The sequence below is a fragment of the Danio aesculapii genome, chromosome 7 (genome assembly GCF_903798145.1).
Source record: "Danio aesculapii chromosome 7, fDanAes4.1, whole genome shotgun sequence".
Lineage (NCBI taxonomy): Eukaryota > Metazoa > Chordata > Actinopteri > Cypriniformes > Danionidae > Danio > Danio aesculapii.
In genome coordinates this window covers 16,624,705-16,643,879 of record NC_079441.1, presented here as the reverse complement: position 1 = coordinate 16,643,879, position 19,175 = coordinate 16,624,705, and the positions used below count along the sequence as shown (strand labels likewise).

Sequence of the window (19,175 nt, the reverse complement as noted above, 5' to 3'; positions counted from 1 at the left end):
GATGGGAGTCCACCATGAGTGTCAACAGGTCAGTCTCGTTCATTAAAGCCCCTCCGCCTTCTCCCTGTTCCCCCGTTCCCAGGCTCCGCTCATTCCTGGGGGCCCCTTTAGCTCCATTGTGCGAGTGTTTTTTCGAGAGCGTGTGTGTGCGCCGAGTGCATATCCAAGGCAACCTTTGTTGGCAGTCGGCAGCTTGGGTTTTGCATTTGCAACACAATGCAGTTAAAGGAGGGACTGTCAGTGGAAAGACAGAGGAGGGGGAGAAGATTGGCTAGTCTGTGAGAAGGAGGTTTGGGAATAGTTGCTTGATTGAGCAAGTGTTTGTTTTGAGTGTGTGTGGGACTCAGACGTCGTCCTGTAGACACAAGCGTCTGTCTCAGAAAGTGAAGGAGCGCAGATTTAGGTTTTTGCATAGTGGCATATGACTAGGATGAGGAGTGAGCCTTGAAAAAGTCAACTAAGCCAACATATTCAGTGGTGTGCTCTGGAATACTGATAAGTATCGGAATGAGGATTAGATTTGCATGCGCATACCAAGAGACGTCTTGGCAATCATGATTTCATAGCATCATCTATTAAATCTATCTTACGTACGATTTCGTATTTGGTTAGAGATGATAACAAATGCAGTTTTTTCTTTAATATACACTGTCAAGGGTTTGTACCTCATCTTAAGTGACAGTAATGACATTGAGAATGTTTACATGTCCATACACACATGGCTGTTTGACACTATTCTCTGCACCTACTGAGACAGTGAAGTACCACAGACACCTGCGTCACTAAATGCGGAGTATATATTTTTTTCCATTAAAACAACACTCTTCCAGCAGTCCTTACTTCACATCCACTTCCATTACCTCAGTTTATCACGCGGGGGCATGAATGAAATGTTCCTGAATAAAACTGAAACTGCCAGACTGCAGTTAAAGTCGACAAATTAAAAATGAAACTCCCGAAATTACATGAAACTCCGAAGAAAACGTGGATGATGTTAATCGAACTAAGTGTTATAACATGTACGGGATCATGTTATAACAAACAGGATCATGAAAGGAACATTCAAAAAGCAACTCATGTAAACACCTTAATCATATTATTGTCTTATTCAGATTAAGGCAAATAATACGATTACTGATGTCCATGTAAGCATAGTCATTCATAAGGTTACAAATGATCAATTCCAGCTTTATGAATGTGACATTTGCAGTAAACACTTAAAACATAAATTTACACAAAGTATATGTTAACATTGTTAAACATCTGTTTATATCTTCCAAAACAACTCCCCAGCAGGCACACAACATCATTAGATGTTAATATTAGGTTAGATTTAGGTCGTAATGTCGGGTGACCAAAATCCAGTGTCGAGCCAACATCTTAAACCAACCTCATATTGACATCAGATATTGACATTTATTTAACCAAAGTCCAACTTATAGTGGTAGGATCCATACAACGTCAAGCTGTAACATCATTAGATGTTGTTTTTAGGTTGCGTTTGAAAGTGATTCAAATCAAATGTTTGTCTGACGTTGGACACTGATGTCAGTTTGACGTTGGGTTCTGACATCAACACGATTTTCATTTCCACCCAAAATGCAACGTACATGAAACTCCGCAGGAAACGAGGATAGCGTGGTGACGCAATGACGTTAATCGAACTGTGTGTTATAACATGTAAAACGGGATCATGAAAGGAACTTTTAAAAAGCAACTCATGTAAACATCTTAATCTTATTATTGTCTTATTCAGATTAAGCCAAATCATTCGACTACTGATGTCCATGTAAGCGTAGTCATTCATAAGGTTACAAATGATCAATTCCAGCTTTATGAATGTGACATTTGCAGTAAAAACTTAAACCAAATTTAAACATAGTATACGTTAACATTGTTGACACATCTGTTTATATCTTCCAAAACAACTACCCAGCAGGCACACAACATCATTAGATGTTAGATTTAGGTTGTGATGTTGGGTGGCCAAAATCCAATGTCGAGCAAACATCTTAAAACAACCTCTTATTGACGTCAAATACTGACATTTATTCAACCAAAATATGACGTCCAAAGTGGTAACGTACATACTGGTAATGTCCATACAACGTCAAGCTGTAACATCATTAGACATTGATATTTGGTTGTTTTTAGTTTTCATTGGAAAGTGACCAAAATTTAACGTCTGTCGGATGTTGGACACTGATGTCAGCTTGACGTTGGCTTTTGACGTCAACACGGTTTTCATATCCACCCAAAATGCAACATCCCCATGACTTTGCGGTACGACGTCAGTGTGACATGTTGACATCCTGTGCCTACTGGGTAACCACAGAGTTATAGGATCAGAAAAATATCAATCTGTAAACATTTTTTTATTTTAAATAAGGAGCATAAACGTTATGGATGTGACCAAACAATTATGCAAGTTTACGGTTTACAACATACTTTGTAGAAATTCTGTGAATTAAACTGCTCAACCCAAAATAGAAACAATACTAAACAAAAGAAAAAGAGTTGGCTCGCTGTAAAACGAAAATCATTTATTTTATTTGACATTTTTGCATTCATGAGGAAAAAGCTTCATTATGGATGTGACACCTCTCCGTTATGGATGTGACACCTCTCTGTTATGGATGTAACAGATGTGAAATTGCCACTTGTGTGACTTTGGTATCAAATATAATTGAAAACACTGACAGAGACATTTTTGAGTATTTTTATAATACAATTCTTCACAAAAACATAGAAAGGGTTTTGCTATTTTGGTAAAGACGTTCGTGGCGAGGTTGAGATTTGCATGGAATTTCTCTATCTTTTATCTTTAATACACAGTCAAAGGTTTGTTCTTTTTGGTGTGTGTGTGTGTGAGGAAATGAAATATTCTTCAAGGATGCGGTAAATTAATCACAAGTTACAGTAATGACATTTATAAGGTTACAAATGCTGTTCTTTTGTACTTGTTTGCATTAAAGCATCTTGCAAAAAAATCAGGATTTTCACAAAAAGTAGTTAAATTATTTTAAAAATCCAGTGCTGTTTTCAATAGTCATGTGCCGATATAGACATTTTAGCTGAAAACTGATGACCGTTTATATTTGGAAGCTGATAACTGATAAATATTAAAATAAATACAAATAAATTTTTCTGAGTTTGATTTTAAACATGAATAGAGAGGAAAAGTGAAAACAAGCAAACTCAAGGGAAGGTTCCATGCTAATGTCAACCTTGCCTTGAAAAAAATAGTGTTCACCATAATAGTTTGTGTTGGCTTGTATGTTACAATACTGTAGAAACACTCAAAAATGTCAGGGTAAACCTTTTCAAACTATGTTTTTTGATTTACCAAAGTCAGTGCCAATTTCACATTTGTCACATCCAACAGAAGCTTTTCCCGATAAATGAAAAATGTCAAATAAAATAAATAATTTTTGCTTTGGTAGAGAGCCAACTCCTTTTCTATTGTTTAGTACTATTACCATTCTGGGTTGTGCAGTTTAATTCACAGAATTCCTACAAAGCATGTTATATACTGTAAACTTGCATATTGTTTCCATAACGCATGTTTATTTCCCTCAATTAAAATCTAAAACGCATATCCAGATTAATATTTTTCTGATCCCTTAAATTCGTGGTTGGTTGTTTTGGAAAATATAAACAGATGCCTCAATACACTGTTAACACATAAACTCTGTGAATTTATGTTTCAAGATTTTACATCAAATGTCACATCCATAATGCTGGAATTGCTCATCTTTTTTTTTCACTGTGGAAAATCTCACACACCTAGCAAAAAATGTCTTTCCTCTATCATTACTCCTCTAATGTTTATGTTTGCTAATTGCATCAGAAGTGGATAACTTAAGTTTATATTTATTGGTCTGATAAGAAAATGTATAATAATAATTTATTTGTATATAGCACCTTTATAACTTGACTCTCAAAACACTTTACTCAAAAAAGATACAGTTATAAATACAGTTTAGATTGACAATAAAATTAGTTTCAAAATAAAACATTAAATTATCTAGAATCATAAATCATACCAAGAATACACACCTCACAAATAGGCCAGTGAAAAGCAGTGTGTTTTCAAGGACAATTTAAACAATCTCTAAAAGATTCAGCAGTTCCAGAACCTCAGAGCCAGGCAAGAGAAAGAACAATAAATGATGGGATTTAGTTTCCCCACCAATAACAGCGTTTTTTAAATAAACATTTATTCGATGATACCGATATGCCAGCCAGCCCAATATTTTTTGCATCTTAGATTTCAGCATTGGTAAAATAATACGTTTTGCTTAAGCTGCAAATATGTATTTTAAAATGTTTTTTAAAGGATCTTGTGACACTGAAGACTGAAGAATGATGCTGAAAATTCAGCTTCACCATTATAAGACTTAAAAACTATCTAAACAGACAGTTGAATTTGCAATAATGGTTAACAGTAATGCTGTATTTGCTTGATCAAATGCAGCCTTGGTGAGAATAAGAGGCTTTATGCTTCAAAACTTATTAAAATCGTAACCGTCTCCAAATTGTATTCATACTTAATTGCATTGACATCTGAAAGTCTGAACCTGTTGAAAAAGAGATGTAATTTAAATGAGAAACCTTGACATTTCAATCTTTAAGAAATGTTTCAGATGTTTGCACTATTTCAAGGTTATCCAGCATGATATATGAAATGATATTACATTTCACCTCAGATTCACATTTCCACTCATGTTCTGAGACTTTGAATTGAATTTCACAGTAACATAATTTCTTACTACACCAGATTGATCTATTTTTTTTTAAAGGAAGGAACGTTCCAGATTAAACAAGTCTATTTATATAGATTTAAGTCTATATTTATTCAGCTCATCCTTCAGTTTGTGCAAATATCAAACTTTAACTTAAACATTAGCATATGTAAATCTAGTCCCTAAGGGAGTAAATTAATATGAAGGGTAATGGACTACAGATGATAATTGTAACTGTGCTGTTTTTATTAGCTACGAAACAATTTATATGCTTTAAATATGTGTGTGGTGATTAATAGTGTTAAAGATCTAGAAGACTGAACATTCTTTAACAGGCCTCAAAGGTTTTATAGATATTTCGTCCACTAGAGGGAGCTAGAAACTTCTCTCTGCATGTCTGGAGAGTCTAGGAGATGTCTGGATTTAGGCCCATCCCAGTCAACTGTAACACCAGTCCAATCCCAGTCATTTACTATTAAGTATCTGTTGATAGGTGGACACTTCACTACATAAACAGTTAATCAAATTAATCAAGTGTATGCAGAGATGTTGTAAAAAGAGTTTTGTAGCTACAGAGTAGTTCTGACATAACAATTGTTGATATTATTAGCTAGGAATAATAAACTGCAAGTGTTTGCATGACTATACAGACTAAGCAGAATAATATAATAAGAAAATATCAGTTTGCAAAATCAAGCAGCATAACTAGCTATTATTAATGTCTAAACATGAATGGAAGTGAATGAGACCGGAAGTCTGGAGCCAAAAGATTCAAATGGCTGCGCCCGCTGGTACGTGAAGAATAAGGCGAAGATTATCCAAGAATGTTTTGTGTTGTTTAAATGGCTCCAGAAAAAAATAAATAAAGAGAATCTATAATTTCCTCTTTTTTGCCATTATAGGCACCTGTAAAAGGAGTAGAATGTTTTGATAAAACACTTACATTTTATTTTAAAAGCCATTATATTCTTATTTGAAAATTTGTAGACATGTTGTTATTATCAGTTGTTTGTAAAATAACACATTATATTCCACTCAAAGTGCATCTGTCAATTGCAATTGCAGAGTTTGTCACCTTTTTATATTTATGTTTTTCCTTTTTAACCGTCTCTATGTCAGAATTATTCATTCATTCATTTTCTTTTTGGCTTAGTCTCTTTATTAATCTGGGGTCGCCACAGCAGAATGAACCACCAAATTATCCAGCTTTACGCAGCAGATGCCCTTCCAGCTGCAACCCATCACTGGGAAACAGCCATACACACTCAATCACACACCGGCACCATGGCCAATTTTAGCTTACTCAATTCACCCATACCACATGTCTTTAAACTTGTGGGGGGAAACTAGAGCACCTGGAGGAAACCCACGCCAACAAGAGAGGGAGGGAGAACATGCAAACTAAGTGCCAACTGAACCAACTGAGGCTCGAACCAGCGACCTTCTTGCTGTGAGGCGATTGTGCTACGCACTGCGCCACTGCATCACCCCATGTCAGGATTAAAAGCGTGGAATTTTGAGTATACGTGAAAAAAAATAAATAAATATATATATATATATATATATATATATATATATATATATATATATATATATATATATATATATATATATATATATATGTATGTTTTTTTTTGTAGACAATTTTTTAAATCAATAATTAACTGTCAGTCAGTTGGTTGACGAACTAGTCTGTTTATGGCTGTTTAGCTGGTGATGAACACGAGTAGTCTTTTTTAATTTTTTTTTAAGCAGACGGCACGATCTTTTTTTTTTCCCATCACCACCACATGCCATTTCTCAGCAGCAGCACAGTTTTCAACTTCAGCGCTGTTTTCACTTCTTCTTTCAGTTGTGTTTGGGGTTTTTACCAGCTTTTTTTTTTTTTTGAGGTGGTTTGCGTTTTTCACTGGCATCTGGTGGAGACAGGGCTTCCATATGGCTCCGGTAGCTGGACAGTAATTGAACCTGACGTCACTGACGAGAAATCTCTGTCTAATATGAACCTTCACCTTTAAACCTTCTTGATTTTGTCCAAGCGCACTTGAAATGGACAGTGAACAATTGTTAACCGGTTGCACAGTCATTCTCATTGAGCACATTTGTACTTCAGTTAATCACTACGACTAGGGCTTCATGATATTGGAAAAATCTGACATTGCGCTATTTTGTTTTGCCGCGATATATATATTGCGGTATGAAAATAATTTCACCAGATGAATAGAATAGCTCTATTTGGAAAGATTTCATTCATTGAGATTAACTGGGATGATCAAGTCTTTTTCTATACAGTGTGTTTACATAAATCACAATAAATAACAAGCATATGTACTGTACATTAATAGAACAGAGCAAAAATAAGTCAAATAAACAGTGCTTTATGGTTTTTTGGAGGGTCTAACAGTATTCAGGTACAGAAATTGAACAATCAAACATGAAATAACATGGTCGTCATTGTATAAATGATTTAGAAATGATAAAATCTTTATCTTTTAATCCTTAATAAATTTAATCTTGTGACGTCACTATTAAAAACACACTTCATTTTTCCATTTCAAGTGATTGTACATGATTTTATTTGGTAGTAACTTTTACGTATGTGAAAAGTCCTGCACCACCATGCAGCCAATTCCTTCATGTTGTCCAACACAAATCAGTTAATTTAAGTGAACACAAAATCAACTGTCATCTCTCATAATCTATCAACACTGTGCCTGGTAGGTTATCTAGATAGCCTGCCGGGCATGGTGTAGACAAATTTTGGTAGCTCGACTGAAAAAACAAATGCCCCAGGACTTCGGGCTACCAGAATTTACGAGCCCTGCTCGAGTTGCAGACTAGTTGGCATTTCTGTGTGGAGTTTGCATGTTCTCCCCGTGTTGGCGTGGGTTTTCTCCAGGTTCTCCGGTTTCCCCCACAGTCCAAAGACATGGGGTATAGGTGAATTCTGCATCCGCTGTGTATAGTTGGTGGTTCATTCCACTCTGGCTTAGTTACTTCTTTATTTCGCCAAAGCTAAATGAATGAATGATCAATGTTGCAGATCCTGCAATGTGAATATTGCAGATTGGTAGATTGCGATATCGAAGCTAAAACAATATATTGTGCAGACCTACATGGAAGAGAAGACAACTGTTTTGTTTTGTTTTTGCCACAAAAAAGTGCTCTTGAACCTTGATATGATTACATTTGAACCACTCAAGTCACATGGATTGTTTTGACAATGTTTTTTTTCCACCAACGTTAATAATAAGAAATCGGCACATCATGATTTCTGAAGAATCACGTGACACTGAAGACATAATTATAATAGAAATGCTGAAAATTCAGCTTTGAATGCCAAAAACGAAACCATTGTAGAATACAGTATTTGCTGTATTTTTGATTAAATAAATACAAGGAGACGTCACGGTGGCGCAGTGGGTAGCACAATTGCCTCAGAGCAAGAAGGTCGCTGGTTCGAGTCCCAGTTGGCATTTCTGTGTGGAGTTTGCATGTTCTCCCCGTGTTCATGTGGTTTTCCCCCCACAAATCCAAATATGTTGGATAACTTGGCGTTTCATTCCACTGTAGCGACCCCTGATTAATAAAGAGACTAAGCCGAAAAGAAAATGAATGAATGAATAAATACAAGAAACACTAAGCATATGCTAATCATTCTCATTATAACATGCCACAATATGACTTGCAACTCTTAAAAATGACAGAAAACGAACAGTTTGGCCGTAACGCCAACAAAAGTGCTTGTTAATGGGATTTAATCAAACAAGCTAAAAAGTAAAAAGGATTGTGACAAGATCAACGTTGATGGTCTCGTCAGTGAGATTTTTATTTGTTAGCAAAACCTCATGACGTTAGCGCTTCCCTGCCTCCTGCCCTCTCCACCTGTTCCCCGATTCTCCTCCATCTTTCATTGCTCTCTTCGTGATTATCAGTAAGTGGCTACATCTGGCCGTTCTTCGATTAGGCGAGTTGTGCTTACACTGGCAGCCATATGGGTTTTGTGCTAATACGGCTAGATTAGCTAGGAGCAAACGTGACTGAAGATTTGCCGGTCGCCTCCTTTCACCCCCACAGCGCATATTAGCTCTCTCCTTTTTGCTAATTTTTCATCTTGATCTTAGCACTGTGTACCTTCACACCTTGGCGTGAAGGCTTTTATCTGTCGCTGGCACGGCACGGATATGGGTCTCGGTTGATGTGGCATCTACATGCAAACAGCTTGCGTGATCTTAAATGTGTGTATGTGTGTGTGGAGTCTTGATCTGGAGCAGTTTATTTATTAAGGCCATGGACTGACTACCACAGCTGTTCAAGACAGAAGTCTTGGCTAGTGATGATTAGGAAATCATCATCATTGTTTGTCCTGATTACGTTATCACCATCATAAAGATAAACTCTGCTACCAGGATGATGATAATAACTTCTGCTTTCCAAACATCTCACATCATGATTGGATTGTTTTCAGATTTTTCCAGGACTTATTTCAGAATAAAATTAAGCCAGTTTTGAAACAGATATTGTTTAATGTATTTATTAAAAGGATTATTATCTTGATTGTTTTGTGAGAAAAGCTTTGGAAATGAGTAATAAAATATAAAAGCCAATAAACTGATATCCTTTACGGTGAGATATTTGTGCAGAGGAAATGTTCATTTGAAAGCGAGATTGATTTTGATTTATTTATTCTGGGAAGGTTTAAAGGGATAGTTCACCCATTCATGAAAATGTACTTACCATTTGCTTTCAAAACCCATTGTCTTCCATTGTAGAAAAAAAGTACAATGCAAATCAATGGGTCCCAGCGACCAGCTTTTAAAATATCATCTTTGTGTCAAACAGAAGAAATAAACTTGTATTTAAAGGAACTCTCCACATTTTAAAACTCCTTAGTTAAACAGTTCAGCTGATCTCATGGCACTTTTAGCTTAGCTTAGCTTAGATCATTGAATCAGATTAGACCATTAGTATCTCGCTTAAAAATTACAAAATGAGTTTCTATTTAATACTTTAAAAGCTTTTAAAGCTTATGACTCTTCTGTAGTTACACCATGTACTAAGACTGATGGAAAATGAAAAGTTCCCGACTGGCATGGTCTAATCTGATTCAATGATTTATGCTAAAAAAGTACTGACGCTACTAGCTCTAAATCAAATAGCTTTTCAGTAGAGAGTTAGTTTCGTTGACGAAAAATATTTGTCTTAATTTTTGCGACAAACAAGTTTCTACAGGCGAAAACTAAATAAAAATAAACTGATGATGATGATGATGACAATTATAATAAAAATATACTGAAATTTTTTTTGACTAATAAAAATGAGACGAGAATGTGACATTTGAAAAGTAACTGATCTACAGTAGACGCTGGATGCAATTACTTCATCTTCTATAGGGATTGTCAGTCTGAATAAACTGTGTATAATGAGATGGCAACAGCTGAGAAAAAAGGAAGATTCTCGTTAGATGTCAAGACAAAAAGACTAAACTGTATGAGGAGGAAAAAGCTGATAAAACAATAAAACTAAAGCGATAGCAGAATGATCTCGAAATTCACGTAAAGATAAACTCTGATATTTTTTTATTTACCCAAGTGTGTGCGCGCTTTTGCTTAACTGAAACAGAATAGCCTCTCGCTAGAGAAGATTTAGTCGACTAATATCTTATGAAATTTAGTTGAACAAAACTAAAATGTTAAGTCAGTGCAACTTACATGTTACACGGTGCGATACGTGTGAATGAGGCGCCGGGTTAACCAATCAGGAGCTTTCTCTTGTAGGGGCGTGCTTTTGACGTAATGCCTGTTGTTGGTGTACCAGGGGGAAATCCTCCAGTCGACACCGAATGACAGTTGATCAAACTGGGCTTGGCTCAGTCGGAAACGCCGCTGAAAGCTTCCATCCTCCAGGTTATCACTCAGACACGGCTCCAAATGAATCGATGCTGTTTTTCAGCCTTCATAAAGTACATAAACATGGTTATTCTCTCAATAAAATCCATGTTAGCCATTTAGCAACGAAGCTACAGTCCCCAGGCAGACAGAAGCCCTGCCCATTATGCGAATCCGCGTCTATTGCTCAGTGAATTTGACGCGCGAATGAAGTGGATTTGACACTCAAATGAAGCGAGTAAACTCAATGTTCACGCGTCTATTTACGTGCAAATAGCACGATTTATCAGCTTCTGGTGTGAACACAGCATAACACTAAAACTAAATAAAAATTTGTTGTCAAAATTAACACTGACACAAGCTACATTTACTGATCACAGATTCACAGAGCTGTGAGGCCAGTGTCTAACCGATGAAGTAAATCTATATGATGGCGAGAATGACAGTTTCTTCATGTTTTACGATGGTCAACAACAAACTTGTTTCAGCGTTAAGGCTCGCACACACTGGGAAGCTTTTCGTTTGCGTTTAGCGTCAGAGTTTTTCGAGACGTTTTCTGGGTTCAAACCCAAGCGATTGTTTTTTTTTTTTTCTTTCTCACTAGCGTTGAGCAGAAGAGAATGCAAAATCACTCCTTGACGTTAGATGGCGCTACACAACTTTAAGCTTCTAACACCCGCTTGTAAAACAGAAGGAGAAGACAGAAAGTTGACACGCTTGTTGTTAAAGTTACTGCCGATTCGAACAAGCATGGATGGTTCAAGTAGCAACTCCAGCTCTAGTAATGAAGAAATGATTATTGTTCACCAGTGCAATAAGCAGCTCCACGTTCATATCGCCTCTGGGCATCTTCTTCAATGTGCACTCACATTGACAGCTTTGCGCTTAAGCGCCTCCAAGTGCTGTTTACGGTAATTTCAGCAGCTTTATGCACGTAAACAAAAGTGGCAATCTGATTGGTGGAGAATGTTTTGATGCGGCGTGTCAAAACAAAAAATAACAAGCATGAGGCGTTCCTTTAAAATGACACGTATGCCTGGCGTTTTGCGCATTGGTGTGCACTAATTTATAGTAAATGGTAATGTTTTTGAACTACACAATAGTGAAGTACTCAAATTAATTTGTTGTGATTTTCTTTTATTATATAGTAATAAGTAGCTTTTAGCTTAGCTTGCTACATTTCCCAGAAAGTAGCTTTTACTGTAGTTATGCTACATTTTAAGTAGAGTAACTAATAGCTTAGCTCACTACATTTTTCTAGTAGCTTGCCCAACACTGCTAAGCAAAAAAAAAAAAATGCTGTCGTCACACCCAGAGAGCAGCTGAATGAATTCAAAACTGGTAAAACACAACTGTTTAACTTTAGTAAAATCATAAAATGAGTCATTTGTTGGTGAACTATCCCTTTAAGATGAGCGCTATATGTATAATAATGCTTACTTCAGCTAATTATTTTCTAGAATTCCTCTATAATGTAATGTCTGATTAGCATAATATTGAATTTGGCGTGAAAGATCACCCCTTCCCCTCCAAGCACAGTTCTTTATAGCCAGATTTGTTCAATGCATCCATGTAAAAGTTTTCTGACCGGCATGGTCAAATCCAATTCAGTGAATTATGCTAAGCTAAGCTAAACATAATGCTGCCCAGATAGCAGCTGAATGGATTAAAAAAATGGTAAAACACATGTGTTTAACTTTAGTGAAATCATAAAATGACCCTAATTTTAAAGAAAAAGTGGAGTGTTCCTTTAAAACGTCATTAGGATTCATGAAAAATTAGGTCATTTGCATTTTTGGGTGAAGCATCCCTTTTAAGATGAGCGCTATATGTATAATAATGCTTACTTCAACTAATTCTTTTCTAGAATTCCTCTATAATGTAATGTCTGATTAACATAATATTGAATATGGCATGAAAGATCACTCCTTCCCCTCCAAGCAGAGTTCTTTATAGCCAGATATGTACTAATAGTGTTCAATGCATCCATATATAGGTGTCATGGTCACTGTATACCCACTGCATGCCCATATACGACCAAAACGTTTGAACTCGTGCAGGACGCACACATGGTATAGATCGATGTGTGTGTGTGTGTGAGCATCTACCTTGCGCGATGTGCTGGTGTGATGGAACCTTATGGCGGTGTGTCAGTGTGTGACGCTGACAGGTAATCCCGCTCTGTGACGTGGATCACCTCTTTTCCTAGCAGCTCGTCAACAGATGGAAACTGCCGGATTAGCACTATAAGAGCGACGGCTGACAGAGCGAGGAAAGACATCCTCATCCAGCAGAACAACAACCACACCAGGGATATATGTGAACAAACCTGCATTGATCCCAGGCTCTAGAGAAGCAAAACAAATCACTCTTGACTGAGTACAGAGACGGAGAAACATTCGCTGAAGACGTCTGAGTGCGAGACTGAAGTTTAAAGTCATTGCTTTTTGAATCGGAAAGTTTTTGGTGATCCTCGGAATAGTTGAGACATGACTATTATCAAGGTCAAACAGTGAGTATTTTGAAACATGGGATTTTTAGTTGTCTTTAATTGGACTTTATAGGTCTCTATTGCTTATAACAGCCAGCCCTCATTGATGTGTGTGTTTACAAGTAGTCAATAGTAAAATCATTGTAAAAAATAAGAATTAAAATGAAACCTGGTTAATTTCACTTGGTGAATATCTTCGTTAGGTGTGGGCTGGTATATGATTCTGACAGTATGATAACCTTGAATAAAAATATCACGGTTTCACAGTATTGTGATTACTGCTCTAAAATATGATCTTTTTTATATCTGGGTAAAAAACAGTAAACAGTAAACATGTCAGGCTAAAAAACTCTAATAAATCATTGATTTCTGCTGTTGTAGGTAGTTTCAAAAACACAAATTTCTTTACAACTTAAAAAAAAAGACATCTTCGGACGCATTTCTTTGGATATAAAGAAAGCCACTGCACTGTTCAGATCTATAGTCGGGCTATAGGATTTGTTTTTCAGATGATTTCTGAATCGTGGGTTCAATGTTTATTTCTATAGTACTTTGACAATGTAGACTGTGTCAAAGCAGCTTAAGAACTTCTACACTGTGGTAAGGATCAAAACTTCACTAATTAATACACTAATAGTGGCTTTCGGGAGGGTTCATTTCAGTCTTTTCTAAAGAAAATGAATTAAAATATTAGTAAAAACACCTAAAAAAAAATTCAATAAAATTTAATGTACCCTATAAAAGAACATTTTTGCCGTTTTAAAACCTTGACATTTCCAAACCACGGTGAAAACGGTTATTGTCCCATGCCTAGTCTTCATTTTTAAATTATTTTTTGTTGTATGATAACGCTAGCTATCAGTTGTGCCAGATATTAATTGGGTAAAGTGGTTGTTCATGCCAAAAAATGAAAATTTCCTTATTTATTCTCCCTGGTGTGGTTTTAAATCTTTTGAGTTTCTTTCTAAAAAAAAAAAAAAAAAGAAAAGAAGATATTTTAAAGAATGCTGGCACCAGTTGACTTCCATAGTAGGAAAAAAGTTACAATGGAAGTCAATGGGTGCCAGCTACCAGCATTTGTCAGAATAACATCTTTTGTGTAAGAAAGAAACTTTGATATATATATATATGTTAAGGTTGAGTAAATGATGACAGTATTTTCATTTTAAACTTTTCAAACTTTCCCTTTAACATGAAACATGTTCATTAGGTGCTTATTAATCTTCAATGTATTGCAGTTGATGTTCAATAAACAGGAACTCATTGTTAAAGGGTTAATTCACCCCAACAATATACATTTAATCAGGTTAAAAGTGGACTTCTTTTACTGAACCACAACAAAAATAGATGTTTTGAAGAATTCTGGCAACCGGAATGTTTCTCATTGACTTGTGTAGGATTTTTTTTCTACTATGAAAGTCAATGAGTACAGGCAACTATTTAGTTATTCACATTCTTTAAAACGTCATCTTTTGTGTTCAACAGAAGAAAATCGACAGTACCTTATAAATAAAGTAACTTATAAATTATGAACTATCCTCTTTTTAAATCAATTGCAATACAATTAACATTAATACAGTATATAATAACATCCAATAACAAGCATGCATTTCAAAACGTACAAATACGCAAAATACATAGTGCCAGTTTCGCAATTCACTTGCTCTTAAACACAAAAGATTAAAGTTTTCTTTTTTTCCATAGTACCTAGTTAGTATTGCACACAAGCTACATTTTTAAAAAGTAATAATTAAATAAATAGATAAAATCTTTAAGTTATGCTCATTTATTTTGTTATTGTTTTAAATGTAATTATCATTAATATATGAATAATTATCCCTATACCAAAATATCCCAAATGCTTAAGATTTGTCATTTTACTGATTATCTTTTTGTGTGTGATGCCCTGGAAATGCCTGGGCATGTATGCGCTAGTAATCTGCGTATGGCCACATATGGTCAACAGGTTGCCAGGTAGTGTGAGGTTTTGATGTTGGCCTGTTGTCTGCTGACTCGGTGCCAGTTTTTGTTGGAGGCAGGCAGCAGCAGCAGCAGGTTTGACCAAAGGTTTGACCTGGTTTACATACTGCGGCGTGACTCGGCATGTCAGCGGGTCAGTATGGGGGTAATACGCAAGCAGCTGCAGCGCTGACAACAACACGGTTATTTCTGTCGGGATCCAGATTATGATTATCGATAAGACCATTGAAGTCTGTTTGTGTGCGCACGTGCATTTCTGATTGGCAAGCGGTTGTTTGCGCAGTGGCAGCAAGATTAGTATAGTTTTGCATTTTTGAATTGGTTTTTATTTCAGTACTATTTAAAGAAATTGCTAAACATTTCAGATTACTTTGTTTCGTCAATGGTTTGGTTTTATTTAGCCACTGTTTTTATTTAGTGTTTATATATTTAATTTCAATTTTAGTGATTCTATTTGAAGAAACGCATCCAGTTTAGTGTTTGCACTGCTTACATTAACTCTAGCGCCAACCTCTTAGTAATAAAAATAATAGTTTGAACAGACATTGAATCCAGAACCATACAAATGCAGCTTAAATGAATACAATTACTAATTTTAAGACAAATTAAGACAATATTTAAGATGTATGGAGTTAAACATGCCAAAAACGGCATGTCTCTGACTTTCAGAGTGCTTATTAATTTTGAAAACAATGTTTATTTTTGTTAATTATTATTTTATTTAAGTTTTATTTTATTTTTTTTTATACTTTTTTATTTCAGTGAGGGAAAATGTTTTTAACCAATAGTTTTAGCCTTTTAGTTTTCATTTACTAAAGTAACCTTGAGTTGGGAGCTTGTGTTTCATCATGTTTTATTTCTTTCGTTTGTGTCTTCATAGAGTCCCCACCGTCCCTGTGAAGAACTTAAATGGATCCAGTCCTGTTCATCCCGCTCTGGCAGGTGAGAAACGATATGCAAATAGGGTATAAATAGCGGCTTTGATGATTAATTATAGTAACACGTTCAATTGGAAGCAAATGAAGACGTTAAAATGTAAAAATAGATGGACTGATGGAATTCTCTGCTCTCGTTGGTCAGGAATCACTGGTATTCTGATGAGCGCTGCTGGACTGCCGGTCTGCTTGACCCGCCCACCTAAACTGGTGCTTCACCCCCCGCCTGTTAGCAAGAGTGACATCAAACCCGTGCCAGGCCTCGGCCACTGCTGCCGGAAAACCACTAAAAAACAGGCCCGCAAAGGTCAGCAGCACATTCTTTTTTTTCTTTTTGCACATTATTATTTTTATTTATTTATTTATATTCATTTATTTTTTTGCACACTATTTTATTTCTTATGTATTAATTTTTTGCACACTATGTTATTATTAATTAATTTATTTATATTTATTGTTTGCACACTGTTTTATTTTTATTTATTTATATTTATTTTTTTTGCACACTTTTATTTTTATTTATTTATTTTTTATTTTTATTTATTTATATATATTTTTTGCACACTTTTTATTTTTATTTATTTTATATTATTTTTCACATGATTTATTTATTTTTATTTATTTAACTACATTCATTTAATTTTTGCACATTATTTTTTATTTTATTTATTTAGTTTTGTAACTGCAGTCAAATCTTAAATCTTTATAAAAGAAAGTTTATCAATTCTTAATCAGTATATTAACATACATTTGGACAACCTTTGGTAAGAAATTAGCGCAAAAAAAGTTTTAAAGCTTTAAGTTTTAAACATGTCTGGAAATTTGAATGAACCGTTGAATAATTAGAAGAAAGACGCGAGTTAATAGTCATACAGAGGTGGATTTAGGGGCTCTAAACACTTCCAGTCATGGGGCCGAATAGTCTTAATATAAACTTTTTCACTCTTTCTTCAGAACATTCAATTTATTTTATTACTAGTTTATTTCTCTATTTTTTTCTATATTTATTTATACATTGGAATCTCTCCATTTTAAATGATTTGTTTTTTCCAATGTGAAAAAACATAAAATACTATATAAACTATTTAATATTAAAATAATATAAATATAAAATATTCAATACTTTTTTTTTCAGTTTCATAATGTTTTTTTATTATCTTTCTTTGCACATTAAAGGATAAAGATGGCTATAAATAGAACCAACAAATAAACAATAATAGGTAAACTAATAGGTCTTTAATGGTTCAATTAATTAAGTGTAATATAAAAGTGGGATGTGTTCACCAAATTGTTTTCAGAAATATATTTGTTAAAAATACAGTAACAAAAATACACGTTGCGGCTATGTATGGGTGTTGTAAATATGAGTAACTTGGAATATACAAATTTAATGTTTTGCTATATTTTTATCAAATATACTTCTCATATATACTTACATAATATATTACTGAATTATATACCTGTACTGAATGAGCACTATGCTACGGCCAAAAGATCGGACAATTATCTCTTTCTTTTCTTTTACATTCCTTTAAACCTGTTTTAAATCATTTTTATTCTTTGTTGTTTTATTTTCTTATACTTATATGTTACTTTTATTCTTATTTATGTAAAACACTTTGAATTACCGTTGTGTATGTAATGTGCTATATAAATAAACTTGCCTTGCCTATACTGTGTATATATATATATATATATATATATATATATATGAAGAGTTCAGATGCAAAAACCTGTAAATTCCGTCTGAAATGGGCATCCAAAATGGGCATTTTGCTCAAACTCCTTTGGGTATGTTCAGTAAATCCACTTTTATGGCAAAGAATAGGTTCTTTGCATTGCCTATAAAATGAAATAGCTGAACATAAACATAGGATGCTGAGAAAATGCTCATTTTGTTTATAATTTTTTTTTTACTTTATTTTTATACATTAAAACATTTTACAGAACAAAACATTCAGTGACAGCAGTGGTTATTTAAAAAAAGTTACACTAGCAGTAAATAAAAAAATATAAAAAGACACATACATCATTTTCAATTTCAAAAGATACAGCTGGAAATAGTACTAATAAATATGTCCTGTTCGGATACATCATAGTATCAGGTGCGATTGAAGTTGGGCAGTCATATATTCACTTCTATATATGGATTCAACTTTTTCTATCCACTGTGCTATTGTTGGAGGTTGTGGCTTCATCCAATCTATTGTTATAGTCTTTCTTGCACTTAGTAAAAGTATATGTAGTATATATACATCCTGGGGTATCCCTTCATACAAGAAAAACAAGGGAATAAACGGTAGATCTAACTGCATCATTTTCATTATCTCAATCTTTACCTTTGCCAAAATGCAAGTATCTTCAAACATTTCCAAAATATGTGTGTGTGATTACCTATATTCCTGCAACCCCTCCAAAAAATGCTGATTTTAGAAGAAAATTTTAGGCTTAGCAATATTTTTAGCAATTAATTTTAATTAGCAATTTTTGCATCTGAACTCTTCATATATATATCATACATACATACATGCATACATACATACATACATACATACATACAGTTGAAGTCAGAATTATAAGCCCCCCTTTTATTTATTTATTTTTTTTTAAATATTTCCCAAATGATGTTTAACAGAGCAAGGACATTTTCACAGTATGTCTGATAATATTTTTTCTACTGGAGAAAGTCCGATTTGTTTTATTTCGGCTAGAATAAAAGCAGTTTTTATTTTTTTAAAAACATTTTAAGGTCAAAATTATTAGCTCTTTTAGGCTATATTTTTCCCCGGTAGTCTACAGAACAAACCATCGTTATACAATAACTTGCCTAATTACCCTAACCTGCCTAGTTAACCTAATTAACCTAGTTAAGCCTTTAAATGTCACTTTAAGCTGTATAGAAGTGTCTTGAAAAATATCTAGTCAAATATTATTTACTGTCACCATGGCAAAGATAAAATAAATCAGTTATTAGAAATGAGTTATTAAAACTATTATGTTTAGAAATGTGTTGATAAAATCTTCTCTCCATTAAACAAAAATAGGGAAAAAAATAAACAGGAGGGCTAATAATTCAGGGGGGGCTAATAATTCTGACTTCAACTGTATATTTCTGTATATAATTCTTATTACTATC

The 19,175-nt window shown here is 34.5% G+C and overlaps 1 protein-coding gene across 1 annotated transcript in view; it reads left to right on the top strand.

Moving 5' to 3' along the window:
- dtx4a (deltex 4, E3 ubiquitin ligase a) overlaps window positions 1-19,175 on the top strand; it is a 40,943-nt gene that overhangs the window by 13,676 nt on the left and 8,092 nt on the right. The window contains exons 4-5 of the mRNA XM_056461138.1: window positions 15,985-16,046; window positions 16,185-16,346. Coding sequence (XP_056317113.1) covers window positions 15,985-16,046; window positions 16,185-16,346 — 224 coding nt within the window. The remainder of the gene's footprint in view (window positions 1-15,984; window positions 16,047-16,184; window positions 16,347-19,175) is intronic.